Source organism: Macaca nemestrina, chromosome 18 (assembly GCF_043159975.1).
Source record: "Macaca nemestrina isolate mMacNem1 chromosome 18, mMacNem.hap1, whole genome shotgun sequence".
Classification (NCBI taxonomy): Eukaryota; Metazoa; Chordata; class Mammalia; order Primates; family Cercopithecidae; genus Macaca; species Macaca nemestrina.
The window spans coordinates 72366359-72390078 of NC_092142.1; the positions used below are offsets into that span (position 1 = coordinate 72366359).

Here is a 23720-nt window from a genome sequence, read left to right on the forward strand (position 1 = left end):
ATGTGCAGATTTGTTACATGGCAATATTGCATGATGCTAAAGTTTGGGGTACGGATCCTGTCACCCAGGTACTGAGCATACTACCCAACAGGTAGTTTTTTAACCCACATCCCACTCCCTTATTACCCCCTCTAGTAGTTCATAGTGTCTATTGTTCCCCGTTCGTGTCCATGTGTGCTCAGTGTTTAGCTCCCACTTATAAGTGAGAACATGTAGTATTTGGTTTTCTGTTCCTGCATTAATTCACGTAGGATTATGGCTTCCAGCTGCATCCATGTTGCTGCATGATTTATGGCTGCATAGTACTCATGGTGTTTATGTGCCACATTTTCTTTATCCAATCCATTGTTGATGGGCACCTGGACTGATTCCATGTCTTTGCTATTGTGAATAGCACTACAATGAATATATAAATGCATGTGTCTTTTTGGTACAATAATTTATATTCCTTTGGGTTTGTACCTAGTAATGGGATTGCTGGGTCAAATGGTAGCCCTGTTTTAAGTTCTTTGAGAAGTCTCCAAACTGCTTTCACAATGGCTGAACTAATTTACATTCCCACCAACAATGTATAAGCATTACTTTTTTCCTCCACCTCACCAGCATGTTATTTTTTTTAATAATTGCCATTCTGACTGGTATGAGACATTATCTCATTGTGGTTTTGATTTGCATTTCTCTGATGATTAGTGATGAACATTTTTTCATGTTTCTTGGTCACTTCTATATCTTCGTTTGAGAAGTCCAAGACCCCATTTCTGCACTGACTGACTATAAAGCCCCTGTTTTAACCACTGTCTTCTACTGACATATCAAAGCCCATTTTTTCTGTATATCTTATTACTATATATCTATTTTTAAATGAAACTTCTCTGAATACTCTACCTGAACACTGTGCTATGTGCAGTGGGGACTACAAAGATAAATAAGACTTATTGCTGTGCATGGAATTGATGAGCCCCCAAAGACAAACATGGAAACTGCTCATGGGGAACAAGGTGGGTGGATAAGCAGTGATTGTGCCAGACATTTCCAAAGATGGGTTCACTTCATATTCTCAGTAACCTTATTTACATGGCAGTTATTTAGGAAACACTATTATACATGGCAGTTATTTAGGAAACACTATTATACGTGGCAGTTATTTAGGAAACACTATTATATGTGGCAGTTATTTAGGAAACACTATTATACGTGGCAGTTATTTAGGAAACACTATTTTACAAATAAGGGAAGGGAAGAACCCAGAATAAGCACTAGATAAAAATGGGAAGGAAGGAAGGAAGGAAGGAAGGAAGGAAGGAAGGAAGGAAGGAAGGAAGGAAGGGAGGGAGGGAGGGAGGGAGGGAGGGAGGGAGGGAGGGAGGGAGGGAGGGAGGGAGGGAGGGAAAGGGAGATAGAGAAAAGAGGGAGAGAGGGAGGGAGGGAAGGAAGAGAAAGGGAGAGAGGGAGAGAAAGGGGTGAAGTGGGGATAAGTAGGAAGCACAGTCTTTTCCCATCAAGAGTTTATAAGCTGAATGAGAAAACAAGAGGCTCACAAAAATCCACAGCTACTGTTTGTTCCACAGTTCAGCACTTTGCCCTCTATTTTTCAGCCTTGCAAATATTACCCAGTGAAGAAATCTGGTGGGAACACTGATGGGGGTCTGCTGGGTAGGCTGGGTGATCAGTCCCAGCATGGTGAAGAGACACCTGCTGCCCCTAGAGGGCTGAGTGCAGGGTGGAGGGAAGGAGCCTCTGGGTGGTGGCTTCCAGCCTTATCCTGAGTCCCTGAATGTGAGAGCTGCCAGAGGTGGGGGCTCTCATCCTGAGACTGTGCCCTACAGGGGGTTTTTAGTGATAATCACACCCTAACTGCCTGTGATAGCCAGTGGTTCCTGATTCAGGTGGGAACTGAGGATTTCCTTGGCCTAGCTGGCTCCATACCAGAGTCATCAGGAACCTCAGGGATCCTCTTAGTTTTTGCCTTAACTGGGTGAGGCCCCACCAGGGAGCATGTTGGCAGCAAAGCCTGCTTCCTGTTACTCTTTAACATTGACCTCTTTTTTGAGGCCACAACACCATCACAGGAGGGCAATATTCCCTACTTGTTGCCATAGACTGGGTAGACTGTTCCTGTGGGGCTGTCATCTTACCATGAGGTTCTGCCCACAGGTTCATCACCAGCTTCTAACTGATCATCCTTTAGGAGGGAAAGTAGGTAGCTCTAGGAGAAGCCATCCTGCATCTGTTCAGAAGGACTTGAAACCTCTTACTCTGTCCTTCTATTAACAGGTTTGGAAATTCAAGTTCAGCCCTGTGTCATAGGAGTGGAATTGTTTTTTCTTCTAGACATCATTCCTACAGCTTGGTTCACTGCCACTGAAGGAAGGGCAATATCGAATATCTAAGATCTGTAGGTTTACTTTGCTCCTTGAGAAAGAATATCACTTATTGAGATAAACTGGAAATATGTGTATAATTATAATTGAATATAATAGATGTATTACATATGATATATAAATTAATCAGGTTGGCTATAAAGCAAATTCTTAAATAGACACACACACGTATATATATATGTATTATTTAACACAGTGGTGTTCTGGCTTTTTACAGCAGAACACTTTTTATGTCAATCAATTCAGAACAGAGATGCTAAGTGAAAGAAAGGGTAAAGGAGTCCTCCTTTCTCCTTCTTCCCAGCCTCATCAGTTCCTGGGCTTCCTCCAAAGAACCCTGACATCTGTAGCTAGGGCTGAGTTAGCTGATGCCTAATTACTATTTAAGAATTACGTTAAGTCGCAAAGCAATGCTGAATTTTCTACACTTAAGTATAATGTATTACACTATATTACTGAGCTCAGGCTACCATAACAAAACACCATAGAGTGCGTGACTTAAACAAGAGATACTTATTTCTCAGTTCTGGAGGCTGGTAGTCTGAGATCACAGTGCCAGCATAGTCAGTTTTGGTGAAGGCTATCCTCCTGACTTGTAGACAGCCACCTTCTCACGATGTGATCACATAGCAAAGGGAGAGAGAGAACACTCTGGTGTCCCTTCTTATAGGGACACCAATTCCATGAGGCTGGAATCTAAACCAAATTACCTCTCAAGTCCTTGATGAGCACATGTGGCTAGTGGCTATGTATTGGACATAACAGATAGAGAATATTTCTATCATTGCTTAAAGTCCTAGCGAACAACACTTATAGATAATTTGAATGCATTAATAGGCTTAATATAATTGACATATGTAGAACACTAAAAAAAATCTTCTGGCCCCATGGAACAGTTATGAAAAATTACTGTATACTAGGGCTTAAAGCAAATCTCAACAAAAAATCTGTTCTGTCAGAAATCAATAGCAAATAGATGACAAGAAACAAACAAGTAAACAAAAACACAGGCTTAGACATTTTAAAACATACTTCTGAATAACCTTAGATAAAATGGATAAATTCTTAGAACAATACAACTTGCCAAAACTAACTTTTTAAAGCAAGAAATCCAAATGGTCTTATAACCATTAAAGAAATAGTTTCAAATATCCCCATTTTTAAAAACCCGCTAAGCCCTGATAGATACAGAAAAGTTCATCCAATGATTTAAGAAATAAATTATTTCAAACTTAAACTCTTTTCAGATAAAAATATAAAAGACAGTATTACCCAACTTCTTTTATAAAACTAACTTAATTTTTATACCAAAATCCATTAAACCCGGTCAGGGACATAAAGATTTCAGGCCATTCACACTCGTTAATTCAAAAATATAAATGTAAAACATTCACCAAAATATTAGCAAACTGAATCCAGCAAAGCATAAAAAGGTAAGATATAATGAGGTTGAGTTTATTCCAGGAATGCAAGGTTGGTTTAACATTACAAATCCAATAATTCAATTTCCTATACTACCCCATTAAAGAAGAAAAAAACATGATCATCTCAATAAATCAAGGAAAAAAATCAGTAGAGCCAAACAACTATTCATGTGAAAATTGCTTAACCTGATCAAGGATAACTTTTTTAAATAGGAAGATGTGTTAAAGTCATCTCGTTTAAAAATCAAAAATAAGACGAGTTCCATTTCTTTTTTTTTTCTTTTTTCTTTTTTTTTTTTTTTTTGAGACAGAGTTTCGCTCTTGTTGCCCAGGCTGGAGTGCAATGGCGTGATCTCGGCTCACCACAACCTCTGCATCCCAGGTTCAAGTGATTCTCCTGCCTCACTCTCCCAAATAGCTGAGATTACAGGCATGCGCCACCATGCTTGGCTAATTTTGTATTTTTAGTACAGATAGGATTTCTCCATGTTGGCCGGGCTGGTCCCGAACTCCTGACCTCAGGTGATCTGCCTGCCTCAGCCTCCCAAAGTGCTGGGATTACAGGCGTGAGCCACTGCACCTAGCCAAGAGTTCCATTTCTATTCAACAATTTACTAAAGATCCTAGCCAGTGTAGAAAGATAGAAAGTAAATAAAGGAGACTACGTTTGGAAAGGAAGAAACAAAAGTCATATAATAATTACATGGAAAACACAAAATAACAAACAGACAAATTACTAGAATTAATAAAAGAATTGAGTGAGGAGGATGGATTGATACAAAGTTATAAAATTCAATTGCATTACTTTTTTTTTTTTTGAGACAGAGTCTCGCCCTGTCCCCTGGGCTGGAGTGCAATGGCGCAATCTTGGCTCACTGCAGCCTCTGCCTCCTGGGTTCTAGCAATTCTCCTGCCTCAACCTCTCGAGTAGCTAGGATTACAGGTGCCTGCCTCCACGCCCAGCTAATTTTGTATTTTTAATAGAGACAGGGTTTTACCATGTTGGTCAGGCTGGTCTCGAACTCCTGACCTCAGGTGATCCACCCGCCTCAGCCTCCCAAAGTTCTGGGATTACTTACAGGCATGAGCCAACACACCCAGCCTCAATTGCACTTCTGTATAGCAGCAACAAATAGAAAATAGAATGCAGTAGAAAAAAAAAAAAGTACTTAGAAATAAATCTAATATAAAAATACAATATTTATGGATAAATGATAATTTTATTTAAAGTCATTAAAGAAGACCTAAGTAAATGGTGAGACATACTTGTTTCATTGATTTAAAAGACTCAGTTCAGTAAAGATGTCATTTTTCCCCAGAATGATCTATAGTTTAAATGTACTTCCAATCAAAATCCTGACATGTTGATCCTAAACTTTATATAGAAGAGGGATGAGACTACCCAAGCTCCTAGATATCAAGGCTTATTGTAAAAATACAATAGTTTAAAATGTATTTGTGCACAGATAGGCAAATAGAATAAAGGAATAGAATAAAGGCCCCAGAAACAGGTCCTTAAATGTATGGAAACGTGACAAAACTGAAATATTTGAATAAAGGAGAAGGGATGGCCTATTCAGTAAATGATCCAGAAACAATATGTCATCTATATAGAAAAAAGCATAAACGGATCCCTAAACTCACACTATAGAAAATCATGCCTGTAATCCCAGCCCTTTGGGAGGCCAAGGCAGGTCACACAAGGTCAGGAGTTTGAGACCAGCCTGGCCAACATGGTGAAACTCCATCTCTATTAAAAATACAAAAATTAGCCGGGCATGGTGGCATGTGCCTGTACTCCCAGCTACTCGGGAGGCTGAGGCAGAAGAATTGCTTGAACCCAAGAGGCGGAGGTTGCAGTGAGCCGAGATTATGTCACTGCACTCCAGCCTGGGCAATAGAGTGAGACTCTGTCTCAAAAGAAAAAAAGAAATTAATTTCAAATGGGTTAAAGATATAAACATGAAAAGGGTAAGTCAATTTTTTTAATTTGAAGAAAATGTAGGTTAATGTTTTGATTATCTCTGACTCTGAATAAGGAAGATTTTTTTTAAAACAGACAGGGTCTCACTTTGCTGCCCAGGCTGGAATGTGGTGGCATGATCATGGCCCACTGCAACCTCAAACTCCTAGGCTCAAGTGATTCTCCTGCCTCAGCCCCCAAGTAGCTGGGACTACAAAAGCATACCACCACACATGGCTGATGCTCTTTTTAAATTTTTTGTATAGATGGGGGTATCACTATGTTGCCCAGGCTGGTCTCAAACTCCCAGCCTCAGGCAATCCTCCTATCTTGGGCTCCCAAATTACTGGGATTACAGGTGTGAGCCACCTCACCTAGCCTCAGAATTTCTTAAACAAGAGACAAAAAGCACAAAATCATAATGAAACTATCCATAATCTCTATGTTGAAGTTGAGAACTTTCTTCATCAAGAGATACCATTAAACGAGTACAAAGACAAGGCACCAACAGAGAGCAGTTTTGGTATACAGACTGCCTTCAGATGATCAGTCTACATACTGCATAAAGAATGCCCTTGAAGGAAAAGACAGAATTCAACTAAAATCCAGGAGAGAAGAATGAGCAGTTATTTCACAGAAGAAGAGATATGAATGGCCAATAAAGAATAAAAAGATGTTCCACCTCATCAGTAATCTTGTAAATGGAAATTAAAACATTTACAACTAGCTACCATTACATACCCACCAGATTGGACAAAATTAAATATGATCATACCAAGTGTTTCCACCAGCTTTTCCTCCACAGTGTCTCCTGGATCTGCCTTGCCTTTCATCGTCTTTCCCAGGAATTCTCCCTCCAGGCTACCTAACTCACTCTGCTGGTGGCTTTCTTCCCTCTGGTCTCCCTTGGCTGTAGACCAACCTGAGATTACTTTTCTTAAGGATGTTGGTTTCACCACCCCATTTCCTTCCCTCTGACTCAAGAGGAAGATGAGCCCTTCACTTTTTAGAAATACATGAATGTTTTCAAATCTACAGTTGTCTCTCAGGTATCCACTGAAGGTTGGAGCCCTCGAGAATACCAAAATCCACAATGCTCAAGTCCCTTATATAAAATGGTGTTCTATTTGCCTATAGCCTTCCAACACCCTCCTGTATACTCTAAATCCTCTCTAGATTACCCATAATAGCTCGTGTAAATCTATGTAAATAGTTGCAGTATTGTATTGGTTTTTTATGTGTTGGGTTTTTTTATTATTATTATTGTTATGTTGTTGGGTTTTGTCGTTTTTTCTTTTCTAAGAAGTTTTTGATTCCTGGTTGGTTAAATCATTGGATGTGGGACCCACAGATGCAGAGAGTGACTGTATGGAAAAAAAAAGCATCTATTGCCTTTCCAGGCCAAGCTTTCTGTCTGTTCTCCTCTCTAGCCATAATCTCCTCACACTCTCAGTGTCTTCAAGCTTCCTATTCCTTTGCCTACAGTACAAGTGCTTCACATCTTAGAAAACCCGTCTCTTAATCCTCTTGCATTAATCACCAACTCTCTACCAGGGAATGGAAGAAAACAGAGTACCCTGGTTGCCTCCATTCATTCCCCAACCCAATTTAAACTGACTTTTGGCCTCCTCACTTGACTGAAACTGCCCCTGCAGAAAGTCAGCAATGATTTTATTATTATGAAACTACATTGTATGTGCAAAAGTGTTTATAACATAGATACATAGTTTGAGAAGCATAAATCAATGTCCGTGCCTCATGATCCCCATTACAAGTAGGATACTGTTAGTAAATTTGAAATCCCCTGAGAGCAGTAGACCACTTTACACTCCATCTCTGGTGTCCCCAGAACCTTCCCAGGGCCTTCATCATCCAGGCCTTCTATAGCCTGTTCATCTAGAATCTCGTCTTCTGCTGCGGTGGGTCAGCTAATTTATCTGACCGCTGGAGGGCGGTCAGATTACCCACTGAGGCTCATGAGAGGGCTGTCTGCCATCTCTGAAATGTGAGCTTCCAGAGACAAGTTTCCTGCCTTTGTAGTCAACCTGCAAGTGACCCAGGGCCAAGCACAGGGAAACTTAAGGAGCAGGGTAGGCCTTTAGCTCTCTTTATATTTAACTTAAAAGCTATCTCCATGTTAGGGCCCATACAGTCTACTTCTATTTGCAATTCAGCTTAGTCTCATTTCCTGAGTTACCATATCCATTACCCCATAGATAACTGAATTGGACAGTTTTTCATTTCAATTGTGAGTGTTATAAAACTTTTTGTCCTGCTTTTGTGTTATTGTAGAACTCTAGTCACCTTATTATAGCTTCATTCTTTTTAAGACATTTTCCCAATGTTTCCAATATCAGTGGAAGGCATCAGCCCTCCAGAGATTCAATGTGAGCTAAGCCGGCTTCTAATGAAATCGGCGGAAGCTATCAGTGCATATCTGAACCTAAGTCAGGGTTGTGTCCGCCTGGTTCATGGAGTGATGTTCGTGAAAAAAGGCTCATTTGGTTGGTCTACATGTTCATATTAATTAAAATCCTCCCAAAGCTAGCTACATCTACTGAAAGCCAGACATTAAAAGAAATTGACTTTAAAACTCATCCTGTTTTGAAAGTATTCCTAAAGAGCTTTGAAGCTGATTATAAGGGAGATTTCACAGCCTACCTGTTTGGCAGCCTTTCTAAGATCATGTAGCAGTGGGGACACCTTCTGGAGCTTTATAAAAGTGGCGTTTTTACACAGAAATCTCTCTAGACTAGAGCGCTTCGAGGTAGATTCTGGGCACATTCCTCCACTACTCACCTGACAGCAAAACTGTTTCTGCCAAGTTACTTCAAGGGCAAGGTCAATGGTGTCTTGCTCTTTCTCATTCAGATTACAATCAGGAGGGGTTCCTCTGCTTCCAAAGGTTCTAGACGACACATTGTATATTCCTTGTGTTGTGGGTTCCAGTTACTTTGGGAATGAAAAGACCTGCTTTGGGAGTCACTGCCCTGGGTATGGCTGACATGACGGGACCTGGGAGAAGCCCTCACCTGTGGATTGGCTGGACTCTCCAGCAAAGTCACTAAGAGCATGAGCTTTGGTGTGGGTCTGACGCAGCCACTGACCTGTCCTCTGAGCCTTGGTTTTGTCTCTGAAGACAGGATAATCATAGTGGTTTACTCCTCAAGCTGTTGTGAAGATTAAATTAGGCAGTGCGTATCAAGTGTTCATAGTTCCTGGTAGGGAATAGTGATGAATACGGTCAGCTGCAGTTACTTAATTGGGGCTCTTACTTGATACAGTTGCTTTACCACTATTTTCTTCATGACCTTCTCACTACCATCTTCTAGGTCAGTGGTTCTCAGCCATGAATGCACATTGGAATCACCTTGGGAAGTTTCAAATAGATTGAAGCCAAGTAAATCACAATCTCTATGGTTGGGATTCAGGCTTCAGTCTTTCTTAAGGGTCCATGAAGGATCCCAATGGCCAGCCAACACTGAGAACCACCGTTCTAAAGGCTCCAATTACAACTCCTTTTGAGAACCCTTTAAAAAGATGGTTTTCATCTCCTAAGCTCTGAGTAACTTGAGTTTCAGCCTCTCAGCAATCTCTCGTCAATTTCCACCTTAGCACACGTGGCCAGTTGGAAGTATTCTGTGGTATAATAACATCAGAGGGCCAGCGGGCAGGGGGCTGCTTTCCATAATAGAGACATGTCTTTAGTTGGCTTCCCCTTCTCACGTGGCAGAGCTAGACCGTGCTGGTAGGGAAGGCACTGGGCCAGCCCATCTGTTTCCATCTGTCATTTGCTTCCAAATGTAGGAGGATCAGCAAGTGTAGGACCACAAATCCAGACAATAAATATGGAAACATGGCAGGGACTTTGTGTTTGCACCAAGAGGGGCTTAGAAATATGCTCACTTTTAATATAATTTAAAGTAGTATTATAATCTGCTCCCTTTAGAAACAGCAGTCAGGGGCTTGCCTAATTTGGAGCAGATTTGCGATGTGTAGAGACAGAGGAAGGAAGGGAGGGAGGCAGGGAGGAAGGAAGGAAGGAAGGAGGGAGGGAGGGAGGGAGGAAAGGATGGGAGGAAGGAAGGAAGGAAGGAAGGAAGGAAGGAAGGAAGGAAGGAAGGAGGGAGGGAGGGAGGGAGGAAAGGATGGGAGGAAGGAAGGAAGGAAGGAAGGAAGGAAGGAAGGAAGGAAGGAAGGAAGGAAGGAAGGAAGGAAGGAAGGGGATCAAGGGGTTTACAAAATGAGAGAAGCAAAGTCAGATAGCTGAGAGCAAGAATAGGAATTTGGGAAGCCACCTGATAAGATCTGATAAGTAAAGATGCATGGTTTGCACCAGATTATAAATTAGGAACAATGGAAATATGAGATTGGAACTGTAGGAGAAAATAATCTCAGCAATGAAATTAATTCACAGAGGCCACTAGCTCACATTCAGACCTTCAGAGTGCTGGATACTCTCAAAACTGGACCTCTGACCATGCAAGGCACCAGTGGCTACTGTGGATCACTTTCTCATTTTGATACCAGTGATATATAAGGATGATGACCAGCTTGCATGGCTAAGAATATTGACACTTTCTTTCCATACTTGAAATGTTTTCATTCTACTTGTTCGTTCTGTAATTGTTTATTGAGGGTAATTGTGCAGGGCACTGTGCTAGGGAGAATAAAACCAATCTGTATATGTTAGCTTTTGTCACACAACAAGATACTCGAAACATAATTGTCTAAACAGAAAATGTGTATTAGTTCTCATGAATCTGTGAATTGGCTAGGTGGTTTTCAAGTTGCCGTTTGCATCATATTTTCGAATGCCTCGTTGGCCAAGGAAGTCAAGCCAAGCCCAGATGCAAGGCCTGAAGAAAATAGACTCCATCTGTTGATGGGAGGAGAAGCAAAGTTGTATTACAAACAGTTGTGCTTACAGGAATTGGAGAGATTACTTTTTTACAAATAGTAGACCATCTGATATAACATTTGAACAAAACAAGATCTGTATAACCCTTTTTACTACAGGGAGTTAACTGCAGTACTCCTGACTAGAACTTCATTCAACAAATGTCAGGCTTGACTCTAAGCTTGGTGTGCTGCCCAGTGCTGGAGACCGTGGGGAGAGAGGCAGATGTGGCTCCTGCCCCTGCTGATGAGTCGATTACAATGTGGGGTGTAGAAGCATGGAGATGACCCCTGAACCTGGACTTGGGGGTCAGGGAAGATGTTCCAGTGAAAGTAACATCTAAGCTAATGCTGAAAGGTTAGGTAGATGTTAACTGCTCAATGCCAGGAGGGAGAGGTGCATGAGAGCAGTCAAAGTGACTGCTGGGGTCAGTGCCAGCCTGCAGTGGCAGTTGGGGCATCAGCCCCTCCCCCTACCCATGGCTACTATGTCCCTTCCTGTCATGCCTGCCCCCAGTGCCGACCATCACTGACCCCACCTCATTGCTTCTGTATTCTTCATCATCATTGTCATCACCATCACCTGCTTCCATTGGGCACCTACACATACGCTGCGCCCACAACAGACTTCTTCCCTGTCCCTGGAGAATCCACGTTCTCTCCATCCTATTTCCTTTGCAGTAGGGGTTCTCAACCCCCATATGACAGTACCAATTTGTGGCCTGTTAAGAACTGGGCCACACAGCAGAAGGTGAGCAGCAGGTGAGCAAGCGAAGCTTCATCTGTATTTACAGCCACTCCTCACCACTCACATTACCACCTGAACTCCGCCTCCTGTCAGATAGGCAGTGGCATTAGATTCTCACAGGAGCACAAACCCTATTGTGAACTGCACATGTAAGGATCCCCGTTGCATGCTCCTTATGAGGATCTAATTCCTGATGATCTGTCACTGTCTCCCATCACCCCCTGATGGGACTGTCTAGTTGTAGGAAAATAAGCTCAGGGGTCCCACTGATTCTACATGATGGTGAGTTGTATAATTGTTTCATCATATATTATGATGTAATAATAATAGAAGTAAAGTGCACAATAAATGTAATGTGCTTGAATCCCCCCACCACCCCTACCCAGTCCATGGAAAAAAATTGTCTTCCATGAAACCAGTCTCTGGTGCCAAAAAGTTAGGGACTGCTGCTTTGCAGGCACCTTTCCCTCAGCCTAAACGTTCCTTCCACTCTTCACTTGAAAAGAACCATTTTTTCTTTTGTGCATAGTTAGACGATATCCTCCTCCGTGAAGACTTCTGTATGCATCCAAGACAAGTTAGCATCTCCCTTGTTTGAATTCCAAAAATGATGATAATCCTCACCAACCCCACACAAGAGCAGCTCACATTTATTGGACATTTGCTATGACCCAGCTTCCACGGGGCTCCTTACATGAACTGGGGCTCACCGCAATCAGATGCAGAGGGTTCTCTTACTAACACAGCCCCCAGGCCCATCGTGCACAAGTGGGGAAGCTGGAATTCAAACCCAAGCCCTCTGACCCCACAGCCTTGCTCGGAACCCTTGTGCACTGCCTGGCTCCCTGCTGGAGCACTTGTACCCTAAAGCACAGCCATTCCTATGGCTCTGACTCTGATCCACTGGCCTCTTAGCTCCGTGAAGCAAGGGTTGGGTTTCTCATCTTTGGAATCCTACAACACTATAGTGGATTCCCTAGAAGGAGAGCCTGAGAATGTGGTTCTTGAGGTGATTTATTGAGGGAGGGCTCTCAGGAGAAACTATAAGAAATTCAGGGAAGCAAGATAGGGCTGGAGGAAAACTCGGGGAAGATGTGATTTCAGAAGTCTAACCTCCGCCTGATTCCGTGGGGAGCTGTGGAGTGTAAATTACATCACAGTTTGTCCCACTCAGAGACAAGGAGGCTGGGCTCTCATAGTCGCCACCCCTAGCAGTCACTCCTTCCTATAAGTCATACCCTAATGAGAGGGAAGGCAGCTCAGGGTGGGTGAGGCATCTCCCATCGGGCCAGGGCAATGCTCCAGAGGAAGGTACAGCCACACACACAGCACCTGGGTGCATCACCCTAATAAAGTGCACCGGCAGCACCTGGTGCAGTCATCAGTTTTTAAAAAGTATTAAACAGCATATGCAGGCCCTTCTTGTCCAGCCAGTGGCTAATTTCATCCTCTGTAGTGGACACTCCCAGAAGCCAAGTCTAATGAATGAATGAATTAGAAGTTATTGAGTCTCCTACAGGGCTGCCCACCCCCACCACCTTTTCCCACAAGACTGCACTGCACAGACTTCAATGGGTGTCCAGCATCCACCATCCCATCTGCAAAGATCATGGAAGCTGCAACACAGAACATTAACTGAAATACAAGCTTGTTCCTTAGGGTTTTATTTTAGCACTACACTGCTTCCAGTGAAGAAAGAACAGGAAAAAAGTATGGTGGGTTTTTTTTTTTTTTTAACGTTGCAGCGCAAAAGATTGTGGTGATCCTTCCCCCAGAGTTGAAAATAAACCATGAGGAGGGAAGCCACTGCCCCCAAAGCCAGTGCTGCTGATCAGTGGGTGTCTGATATGATGTGATTCTCCGGCAGCTACAGGGGCGTTTCTCTCCTGGCTTCTCCTGTGATTCTGATACGAGGTCCTGGCTTCTCCCGTGATTCTGATACGAGGTCCTGGCTTCTCCCGTGATTCTGATACGAGGAGCTCTGGAATTGGAGCAGTATCGATTGTTCCTGATTGCTATGCACTCTCTTTTAAAAATAACTGAATCTACTCCTGTTTGGGTCAGCATACCAGGAAAGTAATCGTCTGTTCCTGAGGGTAAAAGGAAATCTGATCCAAAAACCTCTACCAACATTCTATTTCAATATTTTGGAGCAGGTTTTCCAGTTTTAATAACTTAAAGCCCTCATTACGGTAAATGTTTCACTGTCTCCTGTGGCTCAGGTGGTGAGCAGGGAGGGCTGCTCTGCCTTCCTCTGTTGATTTCCACAGAGACCTCTCACTTCCCAGTTGTCCAGGTAGCATTGTCCAGTGAGGTGTTGTTTTTCCTCAGGTATGAAGACGCTCTACAGCTTCGTATTTTTCCTTTACAGAAATTCCCATGTGCTTTCTCTTTATGCAGCACATCTCACAGGGGTGCAAAGGCTGGATGGGAGAGTGCTATTATGTGGGGCAGCGAGCCGGCAAAGCCTCCCCAGGCGTCTCTGCTGACCTGGGGTGATTTAATAAGTGTTCAGAATTGTCCTTGGCTGATTTTCACTGTCCCTAGCTGTTAAGGCTGCAGTGATAGCCCCATATTAATTATCAGCTCCATTCTCAGCTGTCATGTTGCCATTCCTACCCATGGCAGCTCCTAAATCTAGCTGCCCATTAGAATTGCCTGGGAAGACTGCTAAAAATCTGACTCCTGAGACCTGCTGAATTGTAATCTGTTGGAGGACGAGGTTCAGGAATCTTTATTTTAACGACCTTCCCAGGAGATTTTTTTAGCACCCAGCCCAACATATGTTCTCTGCCCCTAATGGAGTGGTTTCAGCCAGAGGTAAAGTCAGCTAGAGACATTTGGCCTGAAACAAGTCAAATGGAAGCTCAGGCCAAAAATGAAAAGAGTTTTTCCATACTCTGTGACTTCTCCATGCTTTCCCATCCCCACTCTTTATCCCAGGTTGGCAGAGAGGGTGCAGGACAGTCAGATGCTGACTATTCTGCATAGTGAGTGCTCCATGCTATTCAACTGTTCTCATTCAACAGTCCACACATCCATCCACACATCCATCCATCCATCCATCCATCCATCCATCCATCCATCCAAGCATTCAATCAATCAAACATCTGTTGAGTTTGGGCTCTATGTATGAGACCCTGTGCAATAGGGTCTGTAAAGAGGGGACACCGTGGATCCTTCTTCCATACAGTAATAAGCCCAGCCAAGATCATGCCGGCCCAGTGTTTTCCCTTCTTAAAAAGAGCCACCAGAGCTCAGCTCAGAGCCTTCACCAGGCAAGAAAATAATTACATTGATTTTTTCCATTGTGTTGATTTTTCTAAATATGAGAGGTAATACTGTGTTTTCATTTATAGTAATGACATAGCCTATTAATGAACCCCACAATGTGATATCACCCTATGCTCATTTGAATGGCTAAAATGTAAAAGACTAAATACCAAGTGTGGATGAGAATGCAGACCAACTGGAACTCTCATACAATGCAGGTGGTAGTGTAAAGTGGTACAGCGACTTTGGAAAACTGGTTGGCAGTTTCCTGTAATGTTAAACATACATATACCATACAACCCAGCAATTCGCTTCCAAGGAGTTTACCCAAGAAGAATGAAAACATATGTCTACAAAAAGACTTTTACACGGATGTTCATAGCAACTTGATTCATAGCATCTACAAGCTAGAAATAGTCGAGGTGTCCATCAACAAGAAGGTGGGAAAACATCCACACTATGGAATACTGCTGCAAAAAAAAAAGAACAGCTCACTGCTACATGCAACAACATGGACGGATCTCAAAAACATCATGCCAAACAGAGGAGGTCAGACACACATTCGTACATATTCCCAATTCCATTTCTATGAAAGCGTAGGCAAATTAATCTCTAGTGATATTAAGCAGATGAGTATTTGCACAAGGCAACTTTTTAGGATGATGGAAACATTCTGTGTGTTAATGTGGTGATAGTTCCACAGATGTGTATATAACTCATCAAAGTGTGTGCTTACAAATCACGAGGATGGTAGTGGGATGCCTGAAATTTAGGAAATGATCCTCTAGGAGGTGGTTAGAGTGGACAGGGTCCTAAAAGAAGTGCAGCTGAAATGCTGTGAAGCTTCCAAGGGAGGGAGATGGGCCAGTGGTGGAAGCTTCACATAGTGGATGACATTTGTGCTGAGCCTCTGAGTACAGATGGGGCCAGAATGAATATATAAGTGAAATGGATTGAAATTAACATCAAGGGCTTGAGATAGGTTGGGGAGGGACAGAGATGGCTCCAGAAAAGGCCACGTACCAAGGAGAAACAGGAAGAATCGGGGCGACCCCACCACCTTGGCCTTTGTCACATCCAAAGAGCTTTTTAATCACTGGAACCTGGACATATGGGCTTCAGCACCAGCTGGTACAATTGCTTCTTTTCCCCTGGGTTCCTTTGCTCAGAGAACTCGAGTGGCAGCACAGCTTAGTGGTGGGACCAGGACTAGGGTATGGCCAGCAAGGCACTAAGGTCACATTTAGGAGGCAAGGTCATGTAAGAAACCCGAGCCTGCACTTCCAGGCCCCTAACAGAGAGTGCTTCCCAGGCCTCAGCTGAGTCTTAGCCCTGCTTTCTGGTGATCTGGGAGCAGGATCCCCAGTGGTTCATTTATTCACGACCATGCCGACTACTTACTCCAGGCCAGGCTCTGGATTGGATACCATATTGGATACCAGTCCTCAGCGAGTCCACATCTAGCAGGGATGGTAAAAATAAGTGTGAAAGGGGAAGCCCAGGGGGCTGTAGATACTTAGAGGAAAGAAATTGGGCCGAGGCTGGTAGTCAGAAAACTTTTTAAGAGCAAGTGAAACCTTAGCTGAGATTTGAAGAAGGCAAGTTCAAGGGAGGGTGTAAGGTGGTCCCTGCGAGACCTGCCTGGTCTGGGATTTGGAGTTTGGCCTTAGAAACTGAGAGCCCACTGAGCACTGATTTGCAAAAACTGATGTCTCCTGTCTCCACCCATTCCCTGTCCCATGCCTTGGTAGGTTTGTGACGTTGCCGAAAAAGCCCTACAGTGCCCCACTGGCCCAGATGGAGTCCATCCCAGCAACCTCAGAGACTGCCAGCTCACCAGCAATCCCCGAGATGGATTTAAATGGTTTTGTTAAGTAAGTGCAAATGCAAAGCCAACATGGATTTTTTGTGGTAGCTTTTCTTTTCTTTACACGGTCTTACATTCTCAATATTCATCCCTCATTGGTTCATTCATCCAGTCACCAGTCAACAGTTTAATAAGTGTTTTCTATGTGTAAGCCCCAGAGTAGACATACAGGATAGGGAGGAGGTACCATCATGAGTCCTGGGGGACTGAGCCCTTCCTATCATTTGTCCAAGGTCTACATATGTCCAAGATCTACAGCCAGTATTGGGTCCAGGGTAGCAAGCACGAAAGGACATAACAATTCGCCAAACATTATATCCTCACAATAAAATGCTCCAATAAATAGGGAAACAACATTAATAACAATAAAATGCTCCAATAAATAGGGAAACAACATTGTCTGAAGAATTGCTAGAGCTTCCTAGGACTTTTTGTAAGTTGGACATGGGCTTGATGGGCCAGTAAAGAAGGGTTGAGCCCCGTGAAAAATTGACAAGTTCAGTGGCCTAGACCACATGTTTGGGGGCATAGGGCAGCAGAGCCCTGACCAGCTGACCTCTTGAGAAAGATGTCCCTTGATTGAGAAGCCCCCTTACGTATGGGGGTGTGGTAGAGGGAGAAGAGGAAGACAGGGCAGTTATGCACCTGAGACTGTGGTGATGACGGCCCAATGAGTGAATCTCTGCATCTCATTAAACTTCTCAGGACTATCCTTGTGGATGAAGATGCCAGGCCTGAAGAAAAAGAACCAAGAAAAACGAAAGCGTCCAGTGTGATCTCAGATGTATGGTGTCCTTTCCCTGGGGAGGGTAGGCAGGTCAAGGGTCCTTCCCATAAAACAAAGGCAGAACCAGGAGCAGAGTGGCCAGTGCAATGCTTGGGTTTAGTTGAGACAAAGCCATATAGCTTTACCCACATTTCTTCCCAGCCAAACACCCAGAGCCAATACTCAGTGAGAGCCCAGGACACCTCAGCACATATATCTTCTCTACAACGGAAAAGCCAGTTATCCCTAAACCTTGGTGATCCTGTGATGTTCCTACACCCTACATAGAGGATACTAAAGGAAAAATATTTTCTTAATAATTCTGTAGCAAAAACAGAGGGAGCTTAAAAATTAATACCCTTAAATTCTCCTTCTAGAATGATGGCCTAAGCAAACTATTGGAGATACAAAGATGTGCATACAAAGATGCTTGTTACAACATTTAGAAATAGAAAAAAAATGAAAAAATAATGAAAGATAAATTGCTTTATGTCCATGATGTGATGCAATCTTTTAAAATAGTGTTGAGCGGGATTTTCCTACGGTGTGGGTAGGAGTATGAATTGGCATAACCTCTATAACATACAACGTGGCAAGTATATCAAAATTTAAAATGCATTGTCCCCCTTCTAGAAATTATCCTCCAGATACACCTCTGCATTTGCATAAAGCATGTAACCATCCTTGTACACTGCAGCTTTGTTTGTAAAAGCAAGAAATGTTGGAAACAACTTAATTTCACCAATAGGAGACCGTCTGAATAAACTAAATTACATCTGCGCAAGGCAATACTATGAAATTCTTTTTAAAAAATGAGAAAGTTCTCTACATACCAATTTGGCACAATCTCTGATATATTAAGAAAAAATACTCAGTGCAAAACAAAACAAAGTACATTGTGTGCTACCATTTGTATAAAGAAAAATGTCTATTAAAGCAACCAACACTTATTGAGCACTGATCTAAGCTTTGGTTTGTTTGTTTGTTTTTTGTTGTTGTTGTTTGTTTGTTTGTTTTTTGAGACAGAGTCTCACTCTGTTGCCCAGGCCAGAGTGAAGTGGCACCATCTTGGCTCACTGCAACCTCTGCCTCCTGGGTTCAAGCGATTCTCATGCTTCAGCCTCCCAAATAGCTGGGATTACAGGCACCTGCCACCATGCCTGGCTAATTTTTGTATTTCAGTAGAGACAGGGTTTCACCATGTTGCCTGGGGTGAAACTGAACTTGAACATCTGAGCTCAGGCAATCCACCTGCCTCAGCCTCCCAAAGTCCTGGGATTACAGCTGTGAGCCACAGCCCCAGCAAAGCAGTTTTTTACATTAACTGTTTTACTTCTCCCAGCACCCCTGTGAGGTGGGTACCACCATCTTTCCCCATTTTACCAATGCAGGGACATGTGCATCAAGCCAGGGAGCTAGAAGACTTGACCGTCTGGCTTACTCTTAGCTACTGTGTTACCTTTCAAACAGTTACATAGGCATCTTTGCTTGTGCTTGGAATATCTCTGGAATTTAATCTTCATGAGGGCAGGAATTTTTTTCTGTTTTGTTCACTATCATATCCTCAGGATATAGAACTGGTTCTTAGTAAGTCCCCAGTAAATATCAGCTGAATGAAGAGGAATAACTAATTGAACATATAGGAAACTGGACAGTGGGTACCTTAGGAGGGGGGAACCGGAGAACTGTAGGGATAGGAGTCTTTTTAAAAATTTTTTTACCGTATATCCTTTTGAATGTTTTAAATTTGTATCGTGTACAATCAACTTTCTAAAATACTTTAAGTGATGTTTGTGAAGAATGTTTAGTCATATGGAAGATGGCACTCATATTAGGTCAACTGAAAAATCAGAATACAAGTATATATGCACACATAATACACAGTCTATATATACATATATATTTATAATATATTTTATATATACATATATACCTATATAATATATAATATATTTTATATACACATATATAATATATTTTATATACACATATATAATAATATTTATCTACAGTATAACCTGAGATGGATTTTTCTTTCTTTCCTTGGAGCTTTCTGTATTTTAAAATTTTTTTAGAATGAGTATGTGTGAGTATGTAAAACATTTGTCTTTTAAATGTTAATTCTTCTTTTTCTATTTTCAAAGATGCTTGTCATAGAAAACTCAAGAATAGGCCAGAAACAGTGGTTCACGCCTGTAACCCCAGTACTTTGGGACCCAAGGCAGGAGGATGGCTTGAGGCCAGGAGTTCAAGACCAGCCTGGGCAATATAACGAGACCCCAGGGTGTGGTGGTACACGACTGCAGTCCTAGCTACTTTAGGAAGGCTGAGGTGGGAAGATCACTTGAGCCCAGGCATTCGAGGCTGCAGTGAGCTCTGATCATGCCACTGCACTCCAGCCTGGGTGACAGTGACAGACACCTTGTCTCAAAAATAAAATATATGTGTACAAACATATGTACGTATGTGTACATATAAACTCAAGAATACAGAAAAATTAAAGCAAACATCCTCAAAACTCCTATCTTCTTTCTACCCCACTGAGAAAAATTCTAATGAAATTCTTAGCAAACAACTTCCCAGATATTTCTATTTGCCTATGCAAATCTCTGAAGGAATTTACACACACACACCTTCAGACACATGAGGCATATGTAATTTCACATGAATGGAACTGTTTTCACTCAATAATATATTGTGCACATCATTCCCATCCATAAATATACATGCATTATCCTTCATGGATAGACGTACCACACACACTTCCTTTAAAGTGACCACCTATTGATGGGCACCGAGTTGTCTTCCAAAGTTTTGCTGTTATAAGTAATGCTGCCATAAATATCCTTGTGTGTACATTATAGTCACTTGCTCAATTACCTCCCTGGGGAAAAAATGTACTATTTTTATAATCGTATACAACATACTTTATTTTTCTGTCAGTTGATGATCCATTTTGAATGCTTGCCAGCTTTTCCTCACATCTTTAATTTCTAGGAAATAAAAATTAGCTCTGCTGAAATAGAAAGAATATACTCAAGCCAGAGCCAGGTGGAGGATCAGGAATCCCTACAGACCTGTGAACAGAATGAGATGCTTTCCATCGGGATAGAAGAAGTAAGTGACACGGTGTGAATCCTGACCTTATCAGACACTAACTTTTCTTTCTAACTGAGCACCTGCTGCACATTAGAAACTTAAATCTCACCAGAGCACTGTTACCATCATTACCATTGTGTGTTTTCAGGGTGCCGGGCTACCTTCTATCAAATGAGTTAAAGACTGGAATTAATGTGTAAATTGACATAACTTTCACTTACCCTTGGCAGGGATTCATCCCATCAGCTGCTCTCTTATAGAATGACTTTCTCTGCAGGTGTTTGATATTTTGCCCCTGTTTGGAGTGTTGCAGCCACACAGTAGCCACCAAATGTCATTCACCTTCTATGGACACTCTAACATCATTGCACAAGCTAAAGCTCTGTGTGAAGTGGAAGAAGGACCCACCTACGAAATAACACTAAAGGGAGAGGCGTCCCTGGTCAACTATTCCTTTGACACCAAGGATATTCACTATGGATTACAGGTATAGCAAACCATCGGGTGGAGATTTTCTGGTTTTGCCTTAAGCATCTTAAACAAATCTCTCCTGAACCCCAGTCATCGTAGTCTTGCCATCACCCCTGTCCTTGATCTCCCATCTGCCTCCCTAACCCTGACCATCCTCCTGCTGCCAACTGTTGCCAGCTACTTGGCATTTGCTTTTCTTATCGTCTCCTGAAACTGAGCATGTTAGATGCTCAAGGTCACTTCTTCACTTTCAACCCAGGAGCCTGTTCCAACTTCTGCATTTCTTTCAATAGCACTACCATTTTCTCCACCCTTGGGTTCACAATCTCCAAGGCTTTTCCTCTGCACTCTCTCCTTCACCTCTCCACATCCTTCTAAGCATCCAGGGTTTGCTGACTCATCACCAGGGTCCCTCTCTGAGTCAGTTTTCTCTTCCCATTGCCACTGATATCACATTGCAGGGTCTCATCAAGCCATGCCTAAATTATTACAGGAGTTCCTCCCACACTGTAATGTGCCTATGAATCACCTGGGAGTCTTGTTCAAGTGCAGATTCTGATTTAGTCAGTCCAGCGACATTTTCCAAAATGGTGTTGTCATCCCATCAGTCCCTGACCAATTAAGCCCAGCGGCATTTGGCAAAGCAACGTGATATTCACCAGAGAGCATGGTTTCGTATTCCAGTTTCACTTCCTCTTCATATTCCGGTTTCACTTCCTCTTTGTATTCTGGTTTTACTTCCTCTTTGGATTCCAGTTTTACTTCCTCCTGACTGCATGATCTTGGACACATCACCTCTCCAAGCCTCAGTGTCCCTCATCTGTAAGGTGGGAATGGAGTAGCAGGCCTATCCCACCAGGAGTTGTCCTTGCTTAAAGCGTCTGGTCAGTGCTGTGCTGGATCAGAGTTGGCTATCCGTTGTCATGAGTTCCTTTGGGTCAGAGCCCATTCCTCCACCTGGGTGAGGCTATCCTAAGCCTCTGTATTAACTGGTGATCTTTACACTGTAAGTTTTACTTCCCATAATTCCCTATTATAGTCCCTACATTTCATTGTGGCCAAGCTGGTCTATCCACTGGCCCCAGTGCACCCCAGCCTTTCATGAGGTTACACTTTCTCTTACCTTATCTTTCCCATCCTCCACTCTACCAAGCCCAAACCTCTATATCCCATAAGACCCAGCTCAGCTCCTTCCACAGTTATCTTTTACTTTACATTCCCTTGGCACTTAATGATAATCTTTGCCATAATATAATATACTTTCCCATTTTTGTTTTGGAATAATTGTCAATTCCATCAGTACACATTCTCTTCCCAATCAGATTTTGTGTTATGCACTTGGAGACCATATCTCCTACCAAATTTCAATGAGGATTGAATCTCCATTACATAGCTCCTTCATGTATAATTACTGAATCATGCACATGCATGTGTGTTTATAGATCAAAGATTGTGCCTAAAATCTGATTCACCTAGCACCTACTGAGACCATCTCCATGATGCTGACCAAATAGAATTCTCTTTCCTTCCTCGTCTCCAGGGTCCTTTGGGCACTTGGTTTTGGCTCCTCTGAGTATAGTCTTTGAAGCAGTCAGTCCTCACCCTAGCTTTTCCTAAGGACCCCCAAAGCGGCCTGTTTGTGGTTATTGGGCCTGCTAACCCAGCTGGTGAATTATGTTAGCAAAATTCCAAGAAAAAGAACATGACTGGCCTGTTACACCCATGGTTCTCCATCTGAATGGAAAAATTCATTCTAGAACATTCTAAACTCAAATCTTTTGTTTTTCTTACAGTACAGAATCCAGAAGGCAAATGTTTTTAATGTAGAAATCTTACTTTAAGATTCTCTATTACAAATTCCTGTAGTGAAAAAACTGAGACCCAGGAAGGTGAAATGCTCAGCCCCACAGCCATACCTAAACTAAATTGGTTCTTAGAAGAACTAAGAGCCAGGTTTCCAGAGTCTAGTGCCCCAGTAGGCATTTGTTGTGATGCTGAGATGTAGATTGACCAGTCTTTATATCAGGAGCTGTCACACCTTTATCCATGAGGCGTGTTTCTGCACCTTTCTCACGATCAAAGCCACGTCCCAAGAGTGGGTGGCAAAGGAGTCACTCATCTCCTTCTCTTTCAAGCTGTTTGACCACGTCACAGAGAGGGAAATCACGCTGACGAACACGGGGAAAGTCGGCTTTGAGTTCAAAGTTCTGACTGACCCCCAGTCTTCTCCAGACAACCTTCTCCCTGGAGTGCCACTAATCCTGCCTCTCTCCGTAAGTAAACAGTGGGAGGGGCCCGAATTCAAACCTACAAGTCCCACCCCAATGCAGGTGAGTATTCATGGCCAGGATTACAAGTGTGACTTTTTCTTTTTATTAAAACTGAAGAACTCTCAGAAGCAGAAAAAATAATAATAATAAATCCAAGCCACTTCACTCACTTATTAAACAAATATTTAGTCCCTCAGTAGCCAGTTTCCAGGCACCAGGGATATAGCAATCAACAAGACAAATGCAACGCATGGATTTATTTTCCATGATAATGAGACTAGTTTATTTCCACCGATGTCTTCACACTGCCCTTGTAATTCCCACGGGCTTCCTCTCCACTGACTTCAGCAGGTGTGAAACACCAGCAGACTGCGCTGAGCCAAACTGGTTTCAGAAGCAAACAGAGAAAGTGGTTCCTTGTTCATATTATGTTGATCGACCAGTTTTAAGGAACATTTGCTGAATTTTTCTCATTATGAAAATAGCACATAATTGTTATAGAAAAAAATGGAAAATATTTTTAAAGTGTAATTATTCATAATCTTGTAAATCCAAAGAT

At 42.5% G+C, this 23720-nt stretch overlaps 1 protein-coding gene across 14 annotated transcripts in view; it reads left to right on the forward strand.

The window, feature by feature from the left end:
- The window catches only part of LOC105491299 (HYDIN axonemal central pair apparatus protein), a 468775-nt gene that overhangs the window by 275658 nt on the left and 169397 nt on the right, over positions 1-23720 (forward strand). For 13 of the 14 annotated variants that reach the window (XM_024795897.2, XM_071084900.1, XM_011757559.2 and 10 more), the window contains 5 exons: positions 16440-16562; positions 17261-17339; positions 20319-20438; positions 20698-20907; positions 23027-23164. In XM_024795897.2, coding sequence (XP_024651665.2) covers positions 16440-16562; positions 17261-17339; positions 20319-20438; positions 20698-20907; positions 23027-23164 — 670 coding nt within the window. Of the gene's footprint in view, positions 1-14906; positions 15161-16439; positions 16563-17260; positions 17340-20318; positions 20439-20697; positions 20908-23026; positions 23165-23720 lie in introns of those variants that run through there. The other variant, XM_011757560.2, reaches the window with a different exon arrangement.